The sequence below is a fragment of the Mus caroli genome, unplaced genomic scaffold (genome assembly GCF_978045245.1).
Source record: "Mus caroli unplaced genomic scaffold, Mus_caroli_1 scaffold_2, whole genome shotgun sequence".
Taxonomy (NCBI): Eukaryota; Metazoa; Chordata; class Mammalia; order Rodentia; family Muridae; genus Mus; species Mus caroli.
Genome location: NW_028227257.1, coordinates 109953932 through 109979943, shown reverse-complemented (window position 1 = coordinate 109979943; position 26012 = coordinate 109953932). Strand labels below are relative to the sequence as shown.

Below are 26012 nucleotides of genomic sequence, written 5' to 3'. Positions count from 1 at the left end.
TCTCAGCTTTGCCTGTACAGCCATACTGGCTCAGTAGAGCGCTCCCTAGGACACCACCCAGAGAAAACCTTCTGGAATCGCCAATCCAGGACAACCACAGGAGATTGATCAAGGCAAAGCAAATATTCTAGTCTTCTCCAAGATACGGGAAGGAGGGCTAAGAAGAGGAGCAGGAAGAATCGCCCAGTGAGACAAAATTCTTCCTAGGAATTATATTTTTCCTTGCCCTCACCCAACATTGCCTAACTCAAAAATAATTTAAAAACAACAAACAAACAAACAACAAAAACAGAGCGTGCTGAGTGCATTCTGGATTACTCATAGGACTTTGTCACACACACACACCCCTTTCTGGTCGCAAACCCGTGAGCTGGATTTATAATCGCCCTACAAAGCTCCAGAGGCAGTCAGACACCTGCAAAGGAGCCCCAGCGCTCCGCGGACGAGCTGCCCCCGCGAGCAGCGGCCTCGTGATTCCCCCCGCCGAGCGGGTCCCCGCCTCCCCACTCCGCCCCCGCCTCCCCCAAGCCCAGCGGCCGCCTCTCCAGATCTCTGTCTTCTTCAGGCTCTCCCGTGCCGGACCAGGGATCGTGCAAGCAAGGAAGCAGCCCTGGGGTGACACCGAGCACGTACGCCTGTGACAGAGCCGAGCCGAGCCGGGGGACGCTTCGCGGAGGAGTCGCGGGAGGGTCCAGCTCGCTGTCGCTGAACCGAGGTGGGTAAATACCGGATCGCCCGGACTTGCCAGAGCCCCGCCTCGGTTATTCAACCCGGTGCCCTCAGCCTGCGGCTTCTTGTCCAGCCCTTTGCCTCACCCCACCAGCACGCGCCTGTCGCCCACCTTCCACAGCCCAGTGCTTCCCGCCAGTCCTGTCGCAGCTGTGGTTTGGCGCACCCACCCCCCATCCCCTGCCCTCCTCGCTCTTGAAACCCTTATCAATTTCATTCGGGAGGATACATAGGGGCTGAAGTGACCCCAGAGCCATTTTTTTGCCTGCGCTTGGGGGATCGGAGCTCACGGTCGGATACGCGCCTGGGTAGCAGCGGCAGAAGGTGCGAGGAGCGATAACCTGTTACTTCCCCAGCACCCGCGTTCCACCGCCGCCCGCGGAGCGGCGAGAGCGCGCGCGGGGGGGACAGATGCTCGGCCCGAGGGACGACACGCAAAAGGCGGCTGGTGGGCTACGCTCTGCGGGGTCTTAGATTTACCCAGATTAGCGTTCTCCTCCCTCTCCTCTCATTCTTTCGCCCGCTCCTTCTCCCCATCTCTTCCTCCTCTCTCGCCCTCTCTCCCTCACTCTGTCCACGAACAAACACCAAATAGGGGAACCGCGCACTCTTCTATCCGAGGTCTCTTGCGCCCTAGGCGCAAATTCGCCACCGGGTGACGTTCTCCTTTTTACCCTCTGCCACCTTCTCTGGCTCAGTGAAACGAACTCTAGGGACTAGGTAGAGTAGAAACAGTGAATCTGGGACGGAGCCTCGCCCTAGGGTTGAGAAAGCTAGAAACGAGGTGGGACAAGAAACTGATCAGCAAGGTTTCGACACGCTGCCTTTTGGCTGTCTGGAGTGCAAGGTGACTGATTCTTAGCGGGTCAAGTCCTGAGGGGCGGGGGACCTATTTCTTCTCACCTTGTCTCAGCAAAGTCCCTGTCCCCGGCGCTGTGAGCCTCCTTCTTTCCAAGGAATTGGCCAGACACAACAACGGGAACCAGACACCGAACCAGACGTGCCCGCCCTGCACGCCCTCCCCCCTCCTCTTCTGCCCGTCCACCAGGCTGCTGGGAGCCCAATGGGGCTTGTCTCGGCTGGGCTGGAATTTGCTCGATGAGTGCTCCCTAGTGCTCCTGGCCCTATCCTCACCCCATCCCTCGCGCCCTGCACCCGCCTCCGGCGCCCCTTAGCTGTGAGCCTCACTCGGAGCACCCCGTTGCGCCTCTAGACTTGAGAGTCGCCCGGGGCTACTGTGCCTGCGCCCCAGTCCCGGAGCTAGCGAGCGCCTCCCCACCCCCTCCCACCGTCCGCGCACCAGGACCCAGCCAGCTTGCTGCCCTTGGTCTCCCTTCTGTCTCCGAGACTTCGGTGCCCCGGGCCGCAGGACCTAGAAGCTCTCCCGGCACCGCTCTCCCTTCTGTTTGCAGCCTGTTCCTGCGCCCAGTCCGCGGGGGACCCTTGAACCGTAGAGACCCCAAGACCACCGAGCTGATGGCATCTTCCACTCCTTCGCCTGCAACCTCCTCGAACGCGGGAGCGGATCCTAATACTACCAACCTGCGCCCTACAAGTAGGTCCTGCCCCAGTTTCCTATTAAATGGACTGCAGCGAGGGTGGGGGCGCTGGCACTGCGGGAGGCTGCGCTGTCGGAACGCGAAAGGAGAGAGTAGAAATGATGGAGGCTGAGAAACAAATGGGGCCCTATCCCAGGTTCCTGCTTAGAGGTCATTTGGCTGCCAGGGACGCGAGGTTATTCCCAGGGCACCGAAGAGCAGCGAGGACTTCACAAGGGCCGGGCAAGAAAGATCTTTGGGGGTCTACGGGGCAGAGACGTTCAAGGAGCTGTGTTGTGTTTTTTTGTCTGACGGGACAACAGGGGTCAGAACAGAGGGGCAGTGTGAGGAACCTGGAGTCTCAGCGAGAACAGTTTCCTTAGCTCTAGGTTTGAGATGAGACCTGACCTCCTCCTCTCCTTTCCTCCACCCGCCCCCCCCCCGCCCCCAGCGCTGTACTCACAGTCCATAATCAGGGGAAATTTCGACGTTAATTGCAGCTTTTAGAAAACTCTGGGTCCCTAATTGCTCCAAATTTGCGTCTAGCTATTGACGAGTGAGGGCGAAGCCAGGGGCGTAAAAGGTGCACAAAACTGCCTGAGATTCAATTAATTACATCTTAGAGACAAAAAAAAAAAAAAAAAAAAAAAAAAGGCGAGGGAGGGGCATTTAGCATCATCCAGAGTGACGGGGGGGGGGGGGGGAGCGTGGCAGCTAACTAGGAGATGTGGCTTGGCAAGCCAGGAGGCAAAAGCACCCCTGTGCTTTTTTTCTAGAGACCTGTCAGCAGGTGACAAGTCTTGGGGAGAATAGAGAAACCAGATAAAAGGGCATTTATGCTTCCCATCCGATCTGTCTCTAATTCAGCCTGACTTTTTAACTCCACATAGAGGACTGGAGTCGTGGGATTTGTTTATCTTTTTTCCATGTTGGGGTTAAGTCTTTCACCACCCCTCTCCCAAAATTCTATCAGCTCCCAGACAGCTCCGCGCCCCCTCCCACCAGAATCTCTACAGAAGAGGAGCTGCGGGAGATCTGTGTGGTGGAGAGTGCTTTATGTTGGCGTCTTTATGGCATTTATTGTAAGCCCCGTGAAAACAACAGTTCCCGTGTACACAAGTGGCAAGCAGAAGGCAGAAAACCCCCCCTTTGAATTTCTTGGTGCAGACTCTGAGGCAGGAGACCCTAAGTCCTCAGGCCACCTTGCAGTTCTCTTAGCAGCCCCGGCTTCCTGCACACAGGCAAGCGACAATTGCCCACACAACAAAGCAGATCCCAGGCAGAGTCGTCAGTGCCGGTGGCACGTGATCCAGGCCTTGGCGGTGGAGCCAGCAGTGAGTGGGAGCTGGCCCCACCGAATTCGAGGCCTGCACCCCTTTTGTCTGTAGATTGGACCCGGATAGATTTATTTTCCAGTCCTCCCCACATCTTACTCCAGTCTTTATCCCCCAACACACACCATTATTCCTTCTGCAAGGTTGGGGGCCACCTTCCACACTAGGCACCTCTACATCCTAGCAGATTATCCTGTAGTCCTCAAATGCCCAGCCTCAACAAAGGCCGAGTAGATGATCTGAGTCCATACAAGGTGTGGTACCTCCGGAAACCACCTAAATGGAGGCCAGAGATCTAAGGACACCCCACCCCCACCTCCCTTCCCTGGGAACCCCTAACCCTTAACTGGAAAGCCTGAGAGAGCTTGCCTGCTCTGTCTAATTTCTGTCCTCCCTGGAAGACACACCCCCACCCGCCCAGTTTGCTGTTGGGCTCTGCCTCTGCAGGGTCTACCGAAAGGCGTCCCTTTCTGCTCCAGTATACACTTTACACACCTTGTACCCTCACACCTTATCCCAGCAACCCCCTGGCAAGCAGGAGCCCTCCTGCCTATTGCCTATCCGAAAAAGGATTCTCAACTCCGGCCACAACAAAGGGTTTCTCGACCCCCATCTCTCTTCCTACCTGTTTTTTATTAACGCCTAACTTGGGGCGTGGGGGACGGCACTGGAATATTTCTGATCGCCAACCTCAGGCCAAGTGACCTTGAGAAACTGTAGCCTCTGCGCTGAAATGATTTTGTCACCTGAGTCTTAGACCTACAACCCTTTCCTGGGTTCTTCTGGTGATTAGATGAGATTGGAGTTTAAAGAGAAAGCACAGATACTGGGTGGAAGTAGCGCTTTATGCTCCCGGTACTATTATTAGGGTCTTGGTGTTGCACAGATTTCCTGTCTGTCACTGGAATTCCTACCGTGACATACTGTCTCACGTCAGGCCGGTTCTTCGCCCCTCTGGGGCTCTGTTGTGCCTGAGGTTTAATGGATGCCACTTTGCTTATCGCAGCTAACACTCCCGCACCGCTGGGGTGGAGGATGGGAGGCGCCTTGCTTGGAGGGATAGGAAGGGGATTTCTCCTAGGGCCCATCTCAGGAGTCTATGGGAAGGCTTCTCCCTCTTTGCATTCTTTGCTGGGAGTTAACGCGAAAGACCAGTAGACCAGAACGCCTTGAGACTGGCCTGGGAGAAAGGGCGGGAGGGGGGGCGGGGGGCAAGTCCTGCCGCCCGCGTTTCAGACCTGGAGAAAGGTGCTCTCACCAGCGTGTTTCAGACTCTAGAAGTCGGGAGGAAGGGTTAATGAGGGGCAGGTTGCGAAGGGGGGTGGGGTGGGGTTGAGGACAGGACGGCTGGCGCACCATTGTCTTCTCGCCTCCCCAGTCTGACTGGAGCAGCCATGCGAGTCCGATCATCTACTCAAATACTATTTTTCACCCAATTAATTCTTGAACTCTTCCGCGACCCCATTTCATGCCAGTTTATTTTAAGCTGCCACTCAGCTGGAGACCCGCCAAGAAATTATGAGACGTTTGGGTCCCAGATGCCTCTGTGTTCCCTATCTTGAGCGGGTGTGTTGTCGCCCTTCAAGTCCGAGGCCTGGGACCTGGGGCTGGGCCTGGCGGGTGGGTGCTGGGTCACACCAGTGCTAAGGTCTGGATCTTTGTGTGTTGAGTTCACCTCTGCCTTGGTGGGGTTCGCTTGGGGGCGGGGTCCGTGGCTGTGAGGCCCGGTTCTCCAAGACACGGTTCGGTTCCTGAAGCCAACAGTAGGCAGGAAACATGAGGAGAGCTGGGAGCTCTATCTGAACCAAAGATGTAGGGTAGCTAGCTCCTTGCTCCTTCCAGAACAGCTTTTTCCGTGCCTTTTCATGAAAACCTCCACAATCCTCGCGAAAACCTTCGCCCTCTACCCAGTTTCTCATTGGTCCGACCCTCTCTAATTTCCACCCCTCTGTCTCTCTCTCTCTCTGCTCCTAGCGTATGATACTTGGTGTGGCGTAGCCCATGGATGCACCAGAAAACTGGGTCTGAAGATCTGTGGTAAGTAAACAGGCCCTCAGGGGCTGGATGGATCTCGAGGGAGAAGCGACTGAATTTGTAGGAGAGTCCCACATCCTAAGCGAGACTCTGACCCATCGGTCTAGTATTCTGTTTTACTGTCCCAGCGTCCAGCGGATGCGGTCCCTTGGAGGCTCCTACCCTCCTGTGGCCTCTCTCACTTGGCAGGAGAGGCCTTTTCCTTTGGAGTCCTTATAACCAGAAACCGCATAGTTATGGGGACTCAGTTCACCCAGTATGGCCTCAGAAATTGGGATACAGCACCCCCAAGCGGCAGCCAGGCTATCCTCGCCGGCGCTGGGCTGCTTGGAGTAGTGCGTTCTGCTCTCGAATGTGTAAAAGCTCATAAAAAGTGTGAACCGGTCTGATTTTCCCGGCCAGACCAAAGGTGCAATATCTATCAAGGCTGTAACTGACTCTTCGTGGTCCCTCACTCCATCCTCCACCCCACCACCACCACCCCCCATTAAAAGTGACTTCCCCAACTTACGGGGTTTGCACCTAATTGCCACGGTAATTCAAATTTCGTTCCTGGGGCTTTAGGGGCCCAAGAAAGGAAAAAGGTTGCCTGCAGCTCTGGGTGGCCTGTCTAGGGGAGATGCGAGCAGGGCGGTCTAGACCGTTTGTCCTGCAGGTCTTCGACGGCAACGGCGCAGAAAGAAAGGAAGTGGGGCAGGTGCAGAAAGGGGGCTGCAAGGAGGGAGGGGATGTTGGGGAGGGTGGTTGACTGGCAGGATTTGCCAGCAGGAAAGAAAAACAGATCCGAAAGCTAGAGAGGAAAAGGAATGAGAGGATCTGAAATGAAAACGCCCAAGGAAAAAACGGGGGCGGGGGGGGGTGGGATTTGTTCGAAGGGACACAGCCGAGTGGCTCCGGCTGAACAATGAGGATTTGCTTTCCTGACTACATTTCGCTGTCTAAAATTCTCTAGCCTTATCGGGCCTGAAAATACGGGTGTCCCCAGGCAGGGGGTGGAGAGGCGGGGGAAGATTAACGAGGGGCTTATTAAAGAGCTATCCGTCAGCTGTTGTGCTCGAGATAGCAGCCGAGCGGGCGCCGGGTGCGGAACCCTCCCCAGCCTAAGAAGCTCAGGGAGCCCGAGGGGAGTGGGTGCTATTGAGGCCTGATCTTCCCGCACCCTCATGCCCCTCCCCCTGCTTCCGGGTCTGTGGTTGTTTAGAATCACTGGGGAGAGTGGTTATTTAGGGCCTTTGGAAACCAGCGTCCTTCCGCGTTTGGCCGTGCAGCGCCCTCCTTGCATCACTGGGGCTCTGGATCCGGGAGTCCAGTATTTGCGGGTGGCGAAGACCTAGTGCGTTTGTTTAGTTGCGAGACGTAGTACATTTTCTGGAAAAGCTTAGCCCTTCGGCCATAGGACCCAGAGGTTTGGGGACCTGACCCAATCCCTGGTGCTCAAAACTGGTGGGCAACACCAGAAGCGGTCTCTACGTTGTTGACAGCCCCGAGCTTTGTTCTATTAATAGCCTCTTCCCACTCCCACCCAGCCATTCCTGGCTTAATGGCCCGTTTCCTGCTTGGTCCCTTTTGGCTCTCGCCTTCTGCCTCAGTCGTTGTCGCGCAAGCAGCAACCGACTGGCAATCAGAACGGAAGGGACTCTGGGGTCTCTGGGTGAAGGCCACTTGTCTTAGAGGCTCCTGACCTGTGGGAGAGGGTGAGTAGGGACAGTGGTCATCCTGCCTCCCGCTGTTCTTGCTACTGGCTCTTGAAAGACAAGGTCCAAATGGTCCTGTTGGAGACAACCGGGATGTCCTGAAAGGGAAAGGGGCCAGGATAAAGTTAGAGCAGTTGAGACAGAAGTGGAGGCTCTAAGTTATTGTTACATTTTCCACCTTGCCTCTTCTGACAACCAATGCCATGAGGTAGTGGACTTGGAGGTGGGGGGCTGTCATCCTTAAAGAGATTTCTCTCTGTACACACACACACACACAGAAAGTTACAACCTGAGTGACAGAGAGGAGAGCAGAGGACGAGACTTTCGAGCAAAATAACATAAGGATTCATTTCCCATGCTTTGGGCCAACTCTGGCTTTCCATTTTAAGCTAGTGGAAGCCAAGTATACTGGTCAACTAATATTGACCCTGAATCTATAGCCTCCACTACACCCCTTCCCCAGGCTCACTTAATCCCCGACCCTTCTGCATGAGGAGTACTTCACCTTCTTGACCTAATACCACCGTTGCCTTGACAGCCAAGGATCTAATAGTCTCTTTCTACCCTTGAATCCAGCACCCTGGAAGGTCCCTAAGCATCTGCATGCCTTGCTGAGATACAGTTCTCACCCATCCCCTACCCTGCTTCTTGTTACCCCAGGAAATGAAGCTGCAAGGATGGCCCTGGGGGTCACTACTCAAGTTCTCAGCTCCAGAGGCTGAACCCCAGGGAATAACCAGATGGAAGAAACCCAGGGTTCTGCTGGAGATCCGCTGCAGGCACGGTAGCATGACCTAGATAGAGTAACCAAAAGCTTGTGGCAAGAACTGGGCTCTACCCTTGTGTTCCATCGCTTTCCTCTGCAGAGGTCTGGAACTTGCTGCTCAGACAGTCCTTCCACACGTGTGTTTAAGTTTTTATTATTTGCCTATTTTAAAGAGAGAGATACCTCAGGCACTCTGTAGCTCTGGCTTCTTGTAAAAAAAAAAATGTAGGCAATCTGTTAATATGCTGTGTGCCCGTTTAAAAGAAGAAGACGAAAGAGGAGCTCTTTTCTCTAAGTGGCTTTGGTGCTGGGCTTCAGCATCCCCTCTGCCCAGTGACCATGTGTCTTTATGCCACACCAAGCTTGGAGCTCCACTTGCAAACAGCTGTCTGGAGCATGCCATGCCACTCTCTGGTTCCACAGGGCTCACTGGCAGTAAGAATGAGGAACAGCCACCAGCAGAGGGGGAGTCCGTTTGGGGATGCTGCCCATCTTTATTTGAGTGCGGGTGGGTGGCCATCTATGACTTGAACCAATACAAGTTCAAGATCCCTTTCTTTCCTGCGACAGTTACAGGTTAGCCCTAAATGCTGGTGGCTGGGGTATAGAACAACAGAGAATATAGGGCATTCCTGGGCAGTCTCAGAGACCACTAGCCAGGACCCCTTTCTAGTCAGACTGTTGTTGAAGCACCCACTCAATATTATTCTCCCTTCAATTTCATTCTTCCATTTTGGAGAAGACAATAGCTCCTAGCAGGGCCTCTCTGAGCTGTGAGGAGCTTGGATTATTTTAAAGGATCTCAATGATTAAAAACAAAACCAAACAATGCTTTCCTAAAGTTAAAGAAACGGCTTTGTATAGTAAATGTTCACATCAGCAGTCCCCAGTATTAGAAACAAAAAAAGCACAGTTAACATTATCACACCAGGGTTTTAAAGATTTATTCATTTATTCATTTTTATGTATGTGAGTACACTCTAGCTGTACAGATGGTTGTGGGCCTTCATGTGGTTGCTAGGAATTGAATTTTTTAGGATCTCTGCTCACTCTGGCCCAAAGATTTATTTATTATTATACATAAGTACATTGTATCGGTCTTCTGACACACCACAAGAGGGCATCAGATCTCACTACCGGTGGTTGTGAGCCACCATGAGGTTGCTGGGATTTGAACTCAGGACATGCAGAAGAGCAGTCAGTGTGCTCTTACCCGCTGAGCCATCTCACCAGCTCCCCACATCAGGGTTTTAAACACAATTTACAATGCAGTATGAATGTGCTGCCTGAAAAATAAAACCAGGATCTAGAGAAAATTCAGATTCTTGCCTTACAGAAAAGGTGGCTCCAAATGGCATGCAGATCTAAAGTTTTGTCTCCCCGTCTCACCAGCACATCTCTGGGTGAGCACGTATGGGAACCATCCTGGGAGAGGATATCTAAAACCTAATCTCCCTGCCTCTGGCTTCCAAAGCGGGTGCAAGGTAGGAAGGGGTGGGTTCTCTCAGGAATGAGCCAGAAGCCTGGGCAGATGGCAGAGGCTCCAGAGTAGGTCTTAGATGGGCAGGACCATCCTTCACTGGGTCACATGGGTTTGGTTTCTCCAGTCAGACCTACTCTCTAGCCATTGTAGTGGACAAAGGGAACAGTGTCAGGGGCCAGGACCCTGTATCCCTCTAGTGAATGAGTGAGTACTGTCTCCTGGCTCTGGACTTTAGAATCTTCTCTGTGATGTCTCAAAGATCTCGGTTGCCACAAAGACAGCTTTGGAGTCACCAAGAAATTTCGTGTTTTCTCCCTTCATTATGCTGCCTCTGGAGTTAAATTTGAGGCTGTGTTGGAGGTACTGTTGAGGAAAGAGCACAGGGTTCAGTGCTTGGCCAGGAAAGGGGAGCAGGCTCCAAGTTGGCAGGGAACCCCAACTCCAGCCCATTGGAGTTCAAGCCTGCTTCCTGGAGCACCGCTGTGGGTATTTGCACTGTACACCATGGGTAAGTGAGATTTCTCCTCCTTCTTGGGGGAAGTGGTGTAGTGCTCTGAATCTCAGCCTGAGCTCTGAATGAGTTCATTTCAGTATGCCTCTTGGAGAGCTTTCTATCATGGCTGGAGCAGAGGTGGCCAGCTGCCAGACAAGCTTCCGGGATGGTGGGAGATTGGTCTCACTTCATCCGTCTCGTCCTGAATAAATAGCAAACAGCTCTTCTACAAGTGCTCCATAAATACTTAGAGCTGAGCCCATGTCAAGGCTGTGAGATGTGGAGGCTTTCAAGCCCTTTTCTCTAATGCTGTTATCAATGGAGAGAGGTTCAGGAAAGAGCACACTGCATTTTTGAGTCAAAAAAATATTACACTTGTGATATTTGCCTTATCCTTCCTCCCTCTGCTAGCCTCACCCTCCTCCTTCTCCTGCCCCACCCAGCTCCCTTAGATGTCCTCCCTTCCCCCCTCTGCTGTCTTCACCCTCCACTCTCTTCACTCTACTGTCCTCTCCGTCCCCCCTTCTGTTGGTCTTCAACCTTTTCCCTCTTCCGTTCTCATCCCCCCACCCCCCGCCCCGGGTTCTATAGCCCACAAACCCAATGTTGGCAGCATCCTCTCTGGGTCCCTTCCTTCCAAGCCCCATCCTGGGGCGGGTTACTGGAGTGGAAGCTGTCTGGTCAACTTAATTCTGAGTTTGCTGTCGTGTTCAGAAAGGAGACGGGGCTCACTTGCTGCTTTTCTCTCTTGCATGACTGGGCCTGTGCCACTGATGACGCTTGACACAGCCCCTCCCCGCCTGAAGGCAAGCAGTGCAGAGTCACTGTATATAAAGCACAGACACTCGGTGGCTTCTCTTCTCAGCAAAAGCAAGAGCCTTGCTTGGAGGGTTAGCCTGGTCGGGCAGCCTGGTTGGGCGGCTGGCCTTTGGTGGCTGGGTACTTCTCAGTTTCTCTGACCCTAGCTTCTTGCACTTTAGGCTTCTTACAAAGGACCAATAGCCTGGAAGAGAAGAGTCGTCTTGTGAGCGCCTTCAGGGAGAGGCAGTCCTCCAAGAACCTGCTTTCCTGTGAAAACAGTGACCAGGGTGCCCGCTTCCGGCGCACAGAGACTGACTTCTCCAACCTGTTTGCTCAAGGTGGTTCCTCCCCAGGCCCCACCCAGCTCAGACAGTTGGTCTTGATCCCCCCCCCCCGCCCCCTGAAATTTTATTTCTTTATACAACAAATGCCATTACTCTCTGTGAGCCCTCATGAAGTTTGAATGGAACAGACTCCTTTGCTTCTGCCCAGGTCCCTGCGGGTTTGGAAGGTAGTTGAAGATATCTGTACACCATTCAATTCTAAAGACACTCCCAGAGGCAAATAGGGACTCACAGAATCTCAGAAGCTAAAGGAATCTTACGATCCGAGAATAAAACGGTTCTTTCATTAGCATTTATCCTCCAAGATTATCAGCCCAATTCCCAAGCCCCCAACCCCAAACCTGCTCTGTGAGAAGCTGTACATCTGAGCCTCATGACTAAACACGGGAGACTCTTTGAAGAGCTTCCTGTAGATTCTGCTGGCTCTGCAATGCAGGCCTTGGGAAGTGCTTTACCAGTCTTTCCTTGGTAGCTTTGGGAGCTCCCACTTCCCAGAGCTCCCACAGAACCCCAGAAGCCTCAGCCTCACTAAACCTCTGAGACAGCCATGCCCCGAATGGCCACACAGCCTATTCTTGTACTCTCCTGGAAACTTCCCTCGGGAAACCCAACAGCTCTTCTTCCTGCTCATCCCCCTTTCTAAGTCTGCTCGACAGAGCCTAGAGCCCAGGGTACTTCCAGACACTTAAAAAAAAAAAAAAAAAAAAAAAAGGATGATGCCAACAGAAAGACAGTGGTCCCCTCTGGCACCTTCTAGAGCCCATACCCATAGCAGCCCCAACCTCTGCCACCCACAGACCAGGCAAATCATTAACACCAAGCCAGATGCTCAGGACACCTGGTCCACGGGAGACCAACAGAAGTACTTCACATCGTGTTCCTCCCAGGTGTCCATTCAGCAAATGGACAGCTGCCAGGGTCAGCTGCTCAAGGTTTCCTTAAGCTCTCCACTCCTCCCCCATACGAGCAGTCTCGACTATTAGGAAGAGTGTGAAGCCCTAGGAATGTATCAAATGTCTGTGGGCATAGGGCATCCTTCTGGGGACTGGCTGGCCAAAACTCAGCGTAGATCCATATTCTGGAAAGCAACTGAGCCCCCGGCAGGCTGACCCCGGAAACCCCTGAACCGCTCTGCAGGCTGACCCCGGAAACCCCTGAACCGCTCTGCAGGCTGACCCCGGAAACCCCTGAACCGCTCTGCAGGCTGACCCCGGAAACCCCTGAACCACTCTGCAGACGGACCCCGGAAACCCCTGAACCGCTCTGCAGGCTGACCCCGGAAACCCCTGAACCGCTCTGCAGGCTGACCCCGGAAACCCCTGAACCACTCACAGGCTGACCCGGGAAGCCCAAGTACGAAGCAGGTGGTAATCACTGTTTGGCTTCCCCTTTCTGCTTAGATCTGCTTCCAGCTAAGAACGGGGAGGAGCAAACTGCGCAGTTCTTGCTGGAAGTGGTAGACATACTCCTCAACTATGTCCGCAAGACATTCGATCGCTCCACCAAGGTTCTGGACTTCCACCACCCACACCAGTTGCTGGAAGGCATGGAAGGCTTTAATTTGGAGCTGTCTGACCACCCCGAGTCTCTGGAGCAGATCCTGGTTGACTGTAGAGACACCCTGAAGTACGGGGTTCGCACAGGTAAGAGTAAGAGATGGGTTGACCATCACCTAGCTGGCTGGGAGCATAGCCAATTCATTTGGAAGAGGCCCCGTCCTGGTGAGGCAAGACAGCAGGTGCCCAGTGATCACAAGGTCACCATGGGCCCCAAAGACTGAAGCAGGCCAGGCACAAGGTCATCATTTCTTTTAAAACTGAAGAATATGCAGCTATAGGGTGACAGGTTGTTTCGTTGTTTGCTTGGATTTTGTTTTAGGCTGTTTGCAACCTAAACAGAGCAGAGTGACCTGTCCCTTTGTCCTTACTCTGGTCCACCTTGTTCTGTTTCATTCTGAAGAACCCTGCCTCTGTTACCTGCCCCTTGCACTGGGAAACTGCCCTTTTCCCTCTCTTTTGTAGTCATTTTCTAAGGGTTGTCATAAAAACCATCACCATGGAGACTGGTCCTTTCACAGTCTTGGAGGCTGAGCCTTCACAGATGTCAGCAGGACCTTGCTTTCTTTGAAGGCTCAGAGAAGATCCAACCTTGCCGTTGTGGCTTCTGGTACTTGTGGACATTTTCTTTGGCACTCCTCAGCTTGTGGGTGCCTCACTTCAGCCTCTGCCTTGCCCTCCACTGGGCCTCTTCCTTGTGAATGTTTGCCCATATTTTCTCTTCACAAAAGGGTGCCCTTTCCTTTGGATTAAGGACTACCCCAATGCAGAATGACCTTATCTAACTTGTTTGTATCTGAGAAAACTCTATTGCCAAGTAGAGTCATGTTCTACAGGAACAAGAGATTGAGACTTGAGTTCATCTTTTTAAGGAACACAGTTCAATCCAGAACACCCAAAAGAATCAGTGCCTGCCCGCCCGCCCTCCTCTCTCTCCCTCTCCCCCTCCTTCTGCCCTCCCCCTCTCTTTTTCCTTCCCCATCTCTCCCCTTATATTTTATTCCGATGAGTCACTAGTCCTCTTGCCCCTCTTCGCCTTTCCCAAGTCCTCTCTAATCAGCAATCCTAGCTCAAGTGGTTACTTTGCAATCACCCCAAGTTCAAAGATGTTTAAAATCTCCATCTGAGCTGTTTCTTAGCACCAAAACGAAGAACAGTTTCTTTGCCTGGTCACTCTCTTCCCTCCCAGCCTGCTTAGGTCTTCAGGGATTGGAGGGTCCTCAGCCATCACAATTGCTATCACAGCGGGGAAGCCCCAAGGCAAGGAATGGCAACTTACTGTTCTTTCCACTTCTTTCTCTCTCCACCTTTATTTACCATCATCTAAACCCCTAGAAGAGAAATAGATTGAAGATGAAGTTCAGAGAGACTGGTGGCGATAAAGTTGATCAAGGTGACTGGATGTCAGAAACAAACTATTGCAGAAAACTAATGAAGTTAACCAAAGAAGCTACATAAATAAAGAATCCCACGTAGCTTTTGAGGATAGCCAACACCACTTGCCTAGCTATAGTTTCATTTTTAAAATTATTGCATAGACCAGATTCACTCGCATGCACAAAGTCCGTTTGTTAAAGAAGCTCTCATCAACCCAGCTCCACTAGCACCACCCTGATCGGATGGTTAACCTGACGGGTGGTTAACCTGATCGGATGGTTAACCCATTCCTGAGAAGTAGTATCGCTCTCCTGGCTTAAAGAAGAATCACCATTCTGTGTTCTAGCTTGGTTTGTTTTGGTCAATGTTTTGTGTCTCATCAATTTGCTCTATCTATCTATCTATCTATCTATCTATCTATCTATCTATCTATCCATCCATCCACTAAAGGCCAGAATGTCTATCAAAGAAAACACAGAATTAAGTCATGACAGCATCTCCCGCCTGTGGTCAGGGAAAGCAAGCTGTTTGCTCCCTGTATAAGCCCACTGAGATGTTTAGTCTGAGGCCACCCACCTCGGATTAGCACAACCGTTTCCGGAGGCAGGCATCTGCATTTACAGAGCGCATAATCTTCCAGACCACGTGGACATTTCTGCTGCCCTTCACAGGGTTGGCACTGGTTAAAGGACATTATTGCTGCCATGTCAAAGCCAGCTCCTGGTTGACGATCTATCATTTGGAGTATACATTCAAACAAGAGACTAAGCCCCCAACACACATCAGAAACATTCTGGAGGATATTAGTGCATTAACAGCCAAAATAATGAGTTGGGTTTTAATAACAAAAGCACAGTGTTCCAGCACAGTTTAAGAAGGGAAACGGTGGCGTTTGAAATCGCTCCATGAATTAACAAAGGACCCAGCACACATAGATTTTCCAAGGACTGATGCAGAAATGAAGCAGCCTTCAATCAAGCAGCCATGTATTTCTGGGCTTGTTCTTTTTTTAAACTTCTCATTATGAAAAATTTGAACTTACACCAAAGTAGAATTATATAATGAACCCCGTGCACCCAATACCCAGCTTTAACTCTCACCAAGTCCTGTTGACCCCTTCTCTGCATTGTATGGAAGCAGGGCCCATACAGAATATTACTGCCTCAACACATATCTGAGCCTTCATGAATTTCCTTTAAAAATCATGTCAGTGTTTTAGGTGAAAAACAAACAAACACCTAAGCTCCTTAATACTTAAAATATTCAATTGCCTCCTGAATATAGGAGTGCTTTTGTTACATACTGTTTCAATTCAGCCCAGTCGGGACCCAGTAGTTTATTCGTGAGGGAAACTTACTTTAAAGTGACTTTCTCCCCTTACTTGACATTAAACCATGTATTACTCAGCATCCTGTCTGTGAGAACTAAAAGCAAATCTGGGTTTGGACCTAAGGGTACCTGCCTGTGAAGCCAACACTTAGGAGATGAGGGTGAGCTCCAGAAGACCCCCAGTTTGAGGATAGTCTAGGCTATGAAACTAGACCTGTCTTTTAAAAAGCAACAGAAAGAGCAAAATATGAGAGGGGTGGACAGAAGGATGGAGAGAGGAAGGGAGGAGAAATGGAAGGAGAGAGAGAGAGAGTAAACAACTGACATCTAAGCTATGTTGCTGTTCAGTAGACACTCTGTTAGAGAGTGGAGGCGGCAGATGCTGTAGCCATGTGAAAAGGGGTGCTTGGGACCTTTGTACTTTATCTCCTGTACAGACTGTTTCACTTTGTTTCAGTCTGTTTCCGTTCTTTGCTCTGCTCTGCTGTGGGACTCTAATGCAGTATCAAATAACACGTGATTGCATCTATTTATAGCCAGTACTAGCTCAGAATGAAAGAATTGTTGTTGTTGTTGTTGTTGTTTTAAGTTTTCAACGGGCACAGTATATACTTCAATGGATTTCAACGGCAATATTACTTTAGGATATTTTATTGTTTGACAATTTCATATGTGTATAAGATGTAGCTTGATTACAGCTGCCCTAATTGGCCCCTCCCACTCTCCATGGATCCCCTAAAAATCTTTCCTCCTACCTTCATGTTGTCTCTTTATTTTTTAATAATCTACTGAGTCCAATTAGTGTTGCCTGATCATTCCTAGGTGTGGAGCCTTCCACCTGACTGTGGCACCTACCAGCAGCCATGTTCCCAAAGAAAAGCGTCTCCTCCTCTCCCAGAACATTGAGGGAAGAACAGATTCTCAGGGAGGGGACTTAGACTAGGGACATTCAAACCCTAGGTCTCTGACAGTTATTCACAGACAATGGCAGTTTCCACTGGAAACACAGCAGTCAGCAAATCTCTGCAACATCTCTGTCACATACTCCCTGGATAATCTATTGTAGGACCTGCTTCATGACAGCTGAGCCAAGCCTGAGTTTTTGGTGAACATCAAGTTAGCAAAAACTTGGCAATAGTTGTAAGTTTGCTGAGGGCAGATCCAGTTAAAGTGCACTGTGGGCTGCACGGGACTTTAGAATCACAGGACCTACGTGGTTCTGTGCTCAGTAACTGAGTGAGGGGTGGTCTGCCTGCTCACAGAGAAGATGCTGGGTCAGCTAGCTCTTAATCTGCTTAGCTCCATGACTTTAATGAGCACTCTAGATGGGCAAAGAAAACTGATGCTTGATATCACATTTGCCCCAGAAACTCAGAGAGTGATGGTTGGTCTCCATATCAGGTCTGAGCGGAAACTTCCCCCAGGCTTGGTTTGAGCCACAAAACTCAGAGGTCTATAGCCTCTCTCTGTTAGCCAATCTCAGCCTGGCACTTAAGGTTCTTGGGATATTGAAGTAAAAGTTGCAATAGTTCTAAAAAGAATAAGAGCTACCACATTCCTCAATAGGAAGTTAAGAAAAGGTCTTACTTTGTAATCCAGACTGGCCTTGAACTCACAATCCTCTTGCCTCTACCCTCGCAAAGTGCTAAGATCACAAGCATGCATCACTACACAGGACATCCCACATCCTTTCTCATAACCGAAGAAATAAGTGTGATGGAGGAGCTCACCTGAAAGTCAACAAATAAGATATTGGAAAGTATGGTTCATGTCACAATTCTCAACTTTGTGTGTTTGTTTTTATTTTTAATTTGTATGGATAGATTGCTTTGCCTGTATATGGCACTCTGCGTATTCCCATGTGCCAAGCGCCTGCAGTGTTCTCAGAAGCCAGAAAAGGGCATCAGATCACCTGGGATTGGAGTTGCAGATAGTTATAAGCTACCATGAGGATGCTTGGGACGGAACATGGGTCCTCTGGAAGAACAGCCAGGGTTCTTAACCACTGAGCCATTGTTCCAGGCCCAATTTCTGGTTTTTAAATTTAAATGCATGCACCCTTAGAAACATAGACGTCTGAGGGCACCATCGTTGTTAGTGGTTGGTCACCTTCTTCCTCCTTCTCCAGGAGAGAGCTCTGTCACACCATAGGACAGAGCTTGTGTTGTGTGCTCCAGTCCTTTGCTCTGAAGATAGCAATGAAAATGGCGGCTTTGCCTTCATGTTTGCCTGTTATCTCTCTAGGTCACCCTCGATTTTTCAACCAGCTCTCTACTGGTTTGGATATCATTGGTTTAGCTGGTGAATGGCTGACATCAACTGCCAATACCAATATGTAAGTCTCCTGTGTTCTTTTCCTATATGCATGCACACATGCTGAATATGGCTGTGGTTTACACATTTCACTCTGATGGCTCTGTTCTCTTGGAGTTCACTCTTCTCATAAACTCTTTTAGATCTGCCACAAGGTGAGAAGCTATTCTTGAATAGTGTACTAAGAGCATGCGCGTGAGAAACGGTAGCTAGCTTTAACATTTCCATGTGAAATTGCCCAGCAGATTCTTTCTCTGAGTGCACATCGTAAAAGGTCCGTCCTTGGGGCTATGGTTTTGGTTTCCTTTCCCACACAAGCACATTGGTACTTAACACTGAGGCTATATTTTCTTCATAATTAAGCTATTATTTGCCATGAACCCGTTTGATCAACCTATTGTTTTAAGTAAAATTTCTACAACTTTCATCTACTGCAGATATGGCATGTATTCATTTCAAAATAACTGGCAGCTTTTGCTGAGTTTAACACCAACCTGCTTATGTAGACAAGGCTTTCATTTATTTCTGCTATTTTTTAAAATTTACATGGAAGTTATTCCAAGATTTTCAAGGTCCAAGTACAACCTGAGCAGTCTTAGAAATCACCCTGTATGTGTCCTCTCTGGGGGTGGGGTGGGGAGCTAAGAATGTATTATGAGATATGGCGGGTCACCATAGGTTAAGGACGATTATCTTTTTCTCGATACTAATGACAGTGTTTTACTGCTATCAATGAATTCAGACAGTGGCATAACATTCAATTAAAGTATCCAAAGGAAATTAATGAGGCAAATGTATTACAATAATTTAATGATAGCTGCATGAGAACCACAGGGGTTTCTGTCACTACTGCAACATTGGAAAGCTATTTATTTGTTATTTGTTAATTATTCTGTGGTACCAGGCACCAAACCCAGACCTTGGGCACGCTAAGCATGTAAACCCGGGCCTAGGGCATGCTAAGCATACATTCTGCCATTGTGCTCCCCTTTAGTCCCCAACTCATTCCTTAAGTTTGTTGCAAGATCCTGAAAAGTGAACTTCGGTGAATGAGTGGGTTTGTGAGAAGCCTCACATGACAGCTGACAGAACGCTGGTTATTAATGTTCAAGGTAACCTGCTTTTCTTGACCTGTGGCCAGCCACAAAGCCAAAAGGGCATCTTGAAACTACAGATTGTTCATGTGCCTCCCAAGGCTGCCTAATGCTGTGACTCAAAATACTAAAACTGCCTTCAGAAATCCAGACAAAAATTTCAAAGTAAATAGGGCAAGCAGAGCCTTTTGGGCTAAAAGGCATAAAAATTAAGCTGATTAAAGAATAAAAGCAGTTTCATCACACTTGCTGATCACACGTCACGGCATCTCATGGAATGTCTGTGTTGGCCTACTGAGACTTCAAAAGTCAGGAATTCAGGTCAGGGATGCAATCAATCCATGACCTCTTAAACACAAAGCCCCCCACTCCCCACCCCCCAACTTCTGCCATCTTTATTCTATTATGGTTTGCAGAATAAAATATTTATCACTAAGCACAAGCACCATAACATACTAGTTATAACTTGGAGAAAGTACACTAGCGCTTAATTGTAGCGTCTAGCGGGAAGGAACAACTTAACTTAGAAAACGCAGTCTGTTTGTTTTAACCCAGCAATTTAGGAAATAAGTGGGAAAAGCAAAGTGAAGGGTAGGTACGAATCAGGGCTGGGGATGTGGCTCAGTGGCTAAGCATCTTCCAGGCTGTAGGTCTGATCTTTCCTGACCCCCAAAATAACACACATTCAGCAAGACTCAAATCCCATAGGCCCTGCACTTATATCATCTTTGTATGTGCTCTAGAGACTTCTGAGTATCACTTCTAATGTGTAGCCGATATCAAGATAAATAAAGGGTTTGCCCCTTTTAACCATTTATGACCAGATCTTCTAAAAGCTTCCCTTGAACCAGAAAACTATTCATTGCAGGTTCTCCTCCTGACCGCTTTTCAGTCTATATTAATAAAATCGAAATTCTTCGCTTCTCCCTTAGCTCTCAGCTCAGCTATGAAACACTAAATATGTCCCAGCCATCCGAGGTCAAGGCCAAGCTAGCTAAGTGACACATAATAATTGCCTCTGCACTGAGCAGGAGGTATTTGTAAAATATGATTCGATTCCAACAGATCAATAGAGAAGGTTATTTAAAATAGTGAGAGAGTTCCTGTCAGCTCCTGAGACAGGCATTGTGCGAGGAAGTGATAACTGTTCTCTAGACAGTCTCCTCAGCCAGGAGTCCTGGAAGATCATGGCGTACGGCAGCATCACAGGCACGCAGGGAGCATCTGCTCCCTTGTGACAATTCCTTCTTCAGCTAGGAACACCTGTACAAATAAGCCTGAGGGATACTGGCAGGAGAGCTTCCTTTATTCTGGCCAATTGTGATTTAATTGCTGATGTGTTCATACCTCCTCTCCCACCCCACATCTGCTGGATTTGGGTAGCACTGGTAAAAGAGCATAATTAGTATCCTCTGAAAAGTCCTTTCAGAGAAGGATCTAATATCCTCTTTCAGATGGATCTGAAAGATCAGGTAGGCCATCTGACTGGCTAGCAAAGAAAGAAAGAATTTCATGCCCGTGCTTTTATGTCAGCTTGTACATGCGGCTCTGGCACCTGTTCTCCCAGGCAAGGATGGAGGTGAATACAGCAAATGTGTAGCTGTTCTTGGCATGTACTCCTCTTCCAAAGCAAGCCCACCAAGAACAACTGTGTGAGCAGGCTGTGTAAGCAAAGACACCTGGTATAATATGGAATTGCGACAGCAAGATCTGTCTCTCCGCTTTACTGTGAGCTGGAGGGTCTTGCACGCGTATTGCTCTATTTTCACCCTGGAGAAATTTTCTGTGGAGTCATCGGTCATCACACACTGAGGGGCGAGCTGTCAGAGCAGAGCCTGCACCAGGCAGTTCCCATTTGTCCTGGGGAAACAGCTATGAGTGGGATTGCTGACCCTGAAGCAGACAGCTGAGATCGCACACAAATCAGTGTTCCTCTTGAGTTTTTATCTTTTCATCGGGAAAAGAGGAGGCAGTGGTGTCTTCCCTCCAGGGTGATCCTAAAGATTTAACTATAGCTCAGTCCTAAGATACCCATACCCCAGGAGACGTAGGTACACATAGCCTCCTGGCTCTTGTTTCTAACACTTGCCATCTTTGTACTAAAGAACATCTCCCTAAGTTCCCCTTAAACATCTTACTTATGTCCCCTGCCACATCTGTAGAGAGAGGACATCTGAGAATCATAACAGCCGCTAATGTGGAAGTCTTTCATTAAAGTCCTCAGCCTGGAAGTCACCAAAAATCCAGGTTCCTTTGTGCCTTTCTAGTCCATTTTGTGCCATGAAGCCCTCAGCTACAAAGTTCCTTCATATTGCTTGCTGACAACTGGAGTTCTGGTCCTTAGTCTCTCTTTCGAAACTCAGGAAAACAAGAGGGCATGAGAGACGGAGGGACTAAGGAAGAGAGTAAGGGAAGGAGGCAGGGCCGGCAAAGTAGGGACATGGTATTACCGCTAGGAAACCTCAGAACCACATGAAACTCTTTCCACCGAAATTGTTCAGCCATAGCTAGCCCCATGGTTGAGTGGAAGGAAGCAAGAAAAGACAGTCTCTGTTCTTGGTGAACCACACTCTCAACAGACTGTGGTGAAGGAAAAGACAGTCAATACTCTTTATGATTGGCAGTAACAACACAGCAACAGCATCTTGACAACTTTGGTTCACTTTGATTCTGAGTACATCTCACTGGCAAGCTGAGGTGGACTGTCGAGGGGCTGACCTACCTCTCCACTGAGTCCTCTCTTAATATCCTCCCATCTGCTGTTTTAAATCCTTAATTCCAATCCATGTCATTCATTGTATGCCATGGTCTTTTGAGGGACTATTTCACTGATCTCAGATCCTGAATTGTAGCTATGTGCTTTGACCTCAGTACCCCACCAGCTTCTTCCAGATCTGCATTGACCTTTGGTTTCTTGATGTCATCTCTCACCTGTCATTTAGAGAAGAGATTCCTAACCTGGGGTCCAAACTGTAGGGAGAAGAATCTCTTACAAGTGTGCACAAACAGTGTGTATATCCACACCTTTTTACTTGTAGTGTTCCCAGGATTCCTAAAGGGGTCTGTGATCCAACTAAATCATGAGTTCTAGAGTAAACTTCAAAGCCTTTCATAGGAATATGGATACAGGAAAACACCTTTCACTATAATTACAAATATGACCCAAAATGGACAGGCAGGGTCAGAAGTATCTGGAACAAAACATCTCAATAGCCTGTTTGTCAGATTATGAATCTACAGTCATGGCCAGTAAGTGTCCAGAGGAAACTTTGCAAATGTGTAGTTGTCCTAGGCACACAGCTCTGCTCTTCCAAAAGTTTTCTCCAAGTTTCTAGGAGAGGAAGGATGTAAGGACTAAGTTCTGGAGTCAGTATAGTACTAGCCATGCTCTATCTGGTCCCTCAGACCAAGGCAGAGACCCTCAAACAAGATGCATCTGAGGTCAAGAGCCAAATGCTCATTTACCCTACTAAGTTTCGATCTCAAGCTGGGAATGGTGTCTAAACATCTGTCTCCTCCAAACACGGGACGGTGAGGGACCTAACAGCCACCCTGTGTCTGGTGAACAGAACTGAAAGAAGGTTTAGGAACCACATACCCACCATAGATAAGGCTTCAGAAGTACATGAGACCAAATAGTCCCCTTTGGGAGCTCTAGACTCTTCTTGCCTGTCCTGATGGACAGGAAGACTGATTTATGCAAATGTGAGGGCTAAGTTGATGCTATCCTGCAACACATATCAAACCAACTCCTTGGTTTTCAGTCCCACACATTCTCCCTCACATGGTTCCTACCTGGTGTCTGATACTGATTTGCCTCTCACTTAGCTTTCATCCAGTCTTTGAGCAAATTCTGAAATTGTGGTGTATGGTTCAACTGTTTCTTTCCTTGACCTCAAGAGATTTCTTATTGCTATTTGATATTGTGAGATCCAAGCACACAAACTGCCATCATTTCCTCTTCACCATGCAAATATTTCAGCCATTTCAACATTTCCAAAAATCAGTGGAACTGTAGATCATACATTTGTTCAACGATGTGGAGATGCGAACCATGAGTTTGCCTCTTGCTACACTCAGCATCCCAGGCTAAACCAGGAACCCTTCTCTTCTTCTTCCTTTATCAGGCCATCAGACATGAGGGAGTGTTGGTTGCTACGGTGATGGGGCTCAGAGCAGAACCAAAGCATGAGTGTGACCTCCAGAGGTGATGGTAACTGAACACATGTTCTCCCAGGGTCTTGCTCCCAAAATTTCAGGGGACCTCCAAGGAAAATGGACATGATCCTTTCGAAACAAAATTCTTCTCCTTCTCCCAGCAGACATATCCTGAGGATCCTCTTGGGTCTGTTGTCCTCCTGTACAGACACATAATTAATGTGACTGTTTTTTTTTTCCTTCCTGATTAAAGCTTATTGGCATCACCTGTGTTTTACTTAAAGCCATAGTTATCTTATTCTTGCAAGTAGCTTTTCTAAATCATTAAGCAAGATTCCCATTAGTCTTTGGCTTTGGCATTCAACCCCAAACTCCTAAATGATGACGATGCCTCCTGTATCACTTGGCTGGGTCGGTCTAGGCATCTCTTTCCAGCTAGGATGGTCTTGGCTCAGCCTACAGACACCAAAGCTTAAGAACTTCAAGGCAAAGCAAGAAAAAAGAGCCTTAGTGTTTAGTAAACGGATTCTGTCTTTAGGCTCAATTTTCTGTGAGTGGTCTTCCTTGACTTCTCTTGGACCCTGTTTAGCACCCCGATCTTGCTTCCATGACTGTCCTACCAGACAGTGCTACCACTTTGAACTTCTTTTAAAAAATAAAATAAAATAAACCATGGCTTGCTTCATTTACATCTGTTCGTTGGGAGACACATGCAACCTGCCAGGAGATCTAACACTCACAGTCAGATATGTATGCAAGTTGACTGTCTTCTTGTTTATAATTTGTAATTAGAAAAATAATCACTTCTAATTATTTTTGACAGATATTGACTCCAGAGAAGTATAGATACACAGTTTTCCTTAGGGGTTATTAGAAGAAAGAACATGTAGATAATTACATTGAGATCTTTAAAACATGGGTCAATATTCCCAATTATCTTCACAGTCAGCTTTCAGATGTTTACAATGTTTCTGAAAGACAGAAGTTAGCCCTGCCTACAAGCGTGAAACTGGCAGTCCTTTTTTTTTTTTTTTTTTTTAATGTTTCAACCAATTGTAAGTAGAAGCCAAAATGAGTTTTTCAAATTAACACTGCATTCACCTACACATAATTACAGTGAATCCTCCCCTCTGGGTGAACCCACCCAGGACAGGTGAGGCTCTCTTTTGCTGGTGAAGTATCTCACAGCAGACTTTCCACTACCTCTCTTGGTAACCCATCTGGGTTTTGACACTTTAGGGCTGGCAGACATGTGGATTCAGGGAAAAAAAAATCATGTTAGTGGTTTTGAGTATTCATTTTTAGTACCCAACCACAACTGCTGAACCAATGGTCTGTGTTCATAAAAACCATAGGTTTATTTCTTTATTTCCCTTCTTCCTTTCACCGCCACTCTAGGTTCACATATGAAATTGCACCCGTGTTTGTTCTCATGGAACAGATTACACTTAAGAAGATGAGAGAGATCGTTGGATGGTCAAATAAAGATGGTGATGGGATATTTTCTCCTGGTAGGTTTCTTTTCTGCTTCCAATACTGCCAATGTGGAACCTTTTGTTCTTTTTTATTAAAATTACTGACAAATGTCAATTACGGAAATTAATGGTTTTCATTGTGACATTTGTGTATATGTGTATACACACACATACATATACATATACATATACATATACATATACATATACATATATACAGTTGATGGTCTTAGCACTCAGCATCCCTATCAGGATGAAGGCTAGCAAGAATGCTACCACCCTACAAACTAACTAACCAAGGCTGTGTCTGGGTCATGCAAAATGGTGCTGTTCTGACAACAGCAAACCTGATCAATGAGTCAGATTATCAATGAGCTGAGTTCACTCCAAATATTGTATCTACTTTAGTCTCTTAGCTCAAAGTAGATACAATAAAAATCTTTACAATGAAGACTGCTATCCTTGTGGGTAAGAAGCAGTTGTAGATGATGTTATCGGCAGTGTGACTGCATACAGGAGAAAAGAAGAACTAAGAATACAATTGTCCAGGCAATTCAAGCAGACCACAGATTTGCCTGTTTCATCCTAAGGCAATTGATGCAAAAGTGACTAGTTTGTATTGGCTAGACTTGGATAGTTATCTCCTTTCCTTTTGTATCTTTATTTAGAGGGACATGAGTGAATTTGTATCTATTTAAATAAACTTAGACCTCTCCTAGACTCAGGAACTCATCTGGGCTAATCATTAAAAAGAGTACCCAAGCTCGTAACCAAGAGATGCACTATTTCTTTCTGAAAGCTCCATTACTCTCTTTCTCTGTGTTTCTGAGCTCAGGGAACAGATTCATCTTTGTTCAGTAACAGATTACCCAGAAGATGGGAGCTGGGAGGCTGTAACTAGCCATGCCTTTGCAGCTGCTCCCACTGCCTCCTGTTTTGTGTATAGGCTTTGGGTAGGCATTGCAATGCCTGAATCACCTCCAGCGAAATTGCCTACCTAGCTCTGGAGATAAGTGCAAAGAGTCCAGAGAGAAGTCCTTAGAAGTAAAGAAACCAGCAAAGCTTTCAGGATACTGTCCTTTCCCTTCCCAATGTGGTGAATCACCAGCTCAACCTTTGTATTAAAAACCCAGTAGAACCCCAACAACCTCCCGCTATGTTTGCTTGTTGACAGGGGGAGCCATATCCAATATGTACAGCATCATGGCTGCTCGGTACAAGTACTTCCCAGAAGTGAAGACAAAAGGCATGGCGGCTGTGCCCAAACTGGTCCTCTTCACCTCAGAACACGTGAGTTGGGGGCTCTGGCGTGGGTTGTGATGGTTTTCAAGGGACTATGCAACTTTTAACCTCAAGCATCCCTTTGTTGCAGAGTCACTATTCCATAAAGAAAGCCGGGGCTGCGCTTGGCTTTGGAACCGACAATGTGATTTTGATAAAGTGCAATGAAAGGTAGGCTGGGTGGAGCGAGCATTAGGCTCCTGATGTATTAAA

At 48.3% G+C, this 26012-nt stretch overlaps 1 protein-coding gene across 1 annotated transcript in view; it reads left to right on the top strand.

Annotated features, from left to right (window-relative positions):
* The first annotated feature begins 525 nt into the window (after positions 1-525).
* Positions 526-26012, top strand: part of Gad1 (glutamate decarboxylase 1) — a 40322-nt gene continuing 14835 nt past the window's right edge. Inside the window, exons 1-9 of the mRNA XM_021182551.2 lie at positions 526-715; positions 2142-2284; positions 5576-5638; positions 11052-11210; positions 12617-12859; positions 17723-17813; positions 24442-24554; positions 25693-25808; positions 25891-25970. Of these exons, the coding sequence (XP_021038210.1) occupies positions 2206-2284; positions 5576-5638; positions 11052-11210; positions 12617-12859; positions 17723-17813; positions 24442-24554; positions 25693-25808; positions 25891-25970 (944 nt within the window). The 5' untranslated portion in view covers positions 526-715; positions 2142-2205. The remainder of the gene's footprint in view (positions 716-2141; positions 2285-5575; positions 5639-11051; positions 11211-12616; positions 12860-17722; positions 17814-24441; positions 24555-25692; positions 25809-25890; positions 25971-26012) is intronic.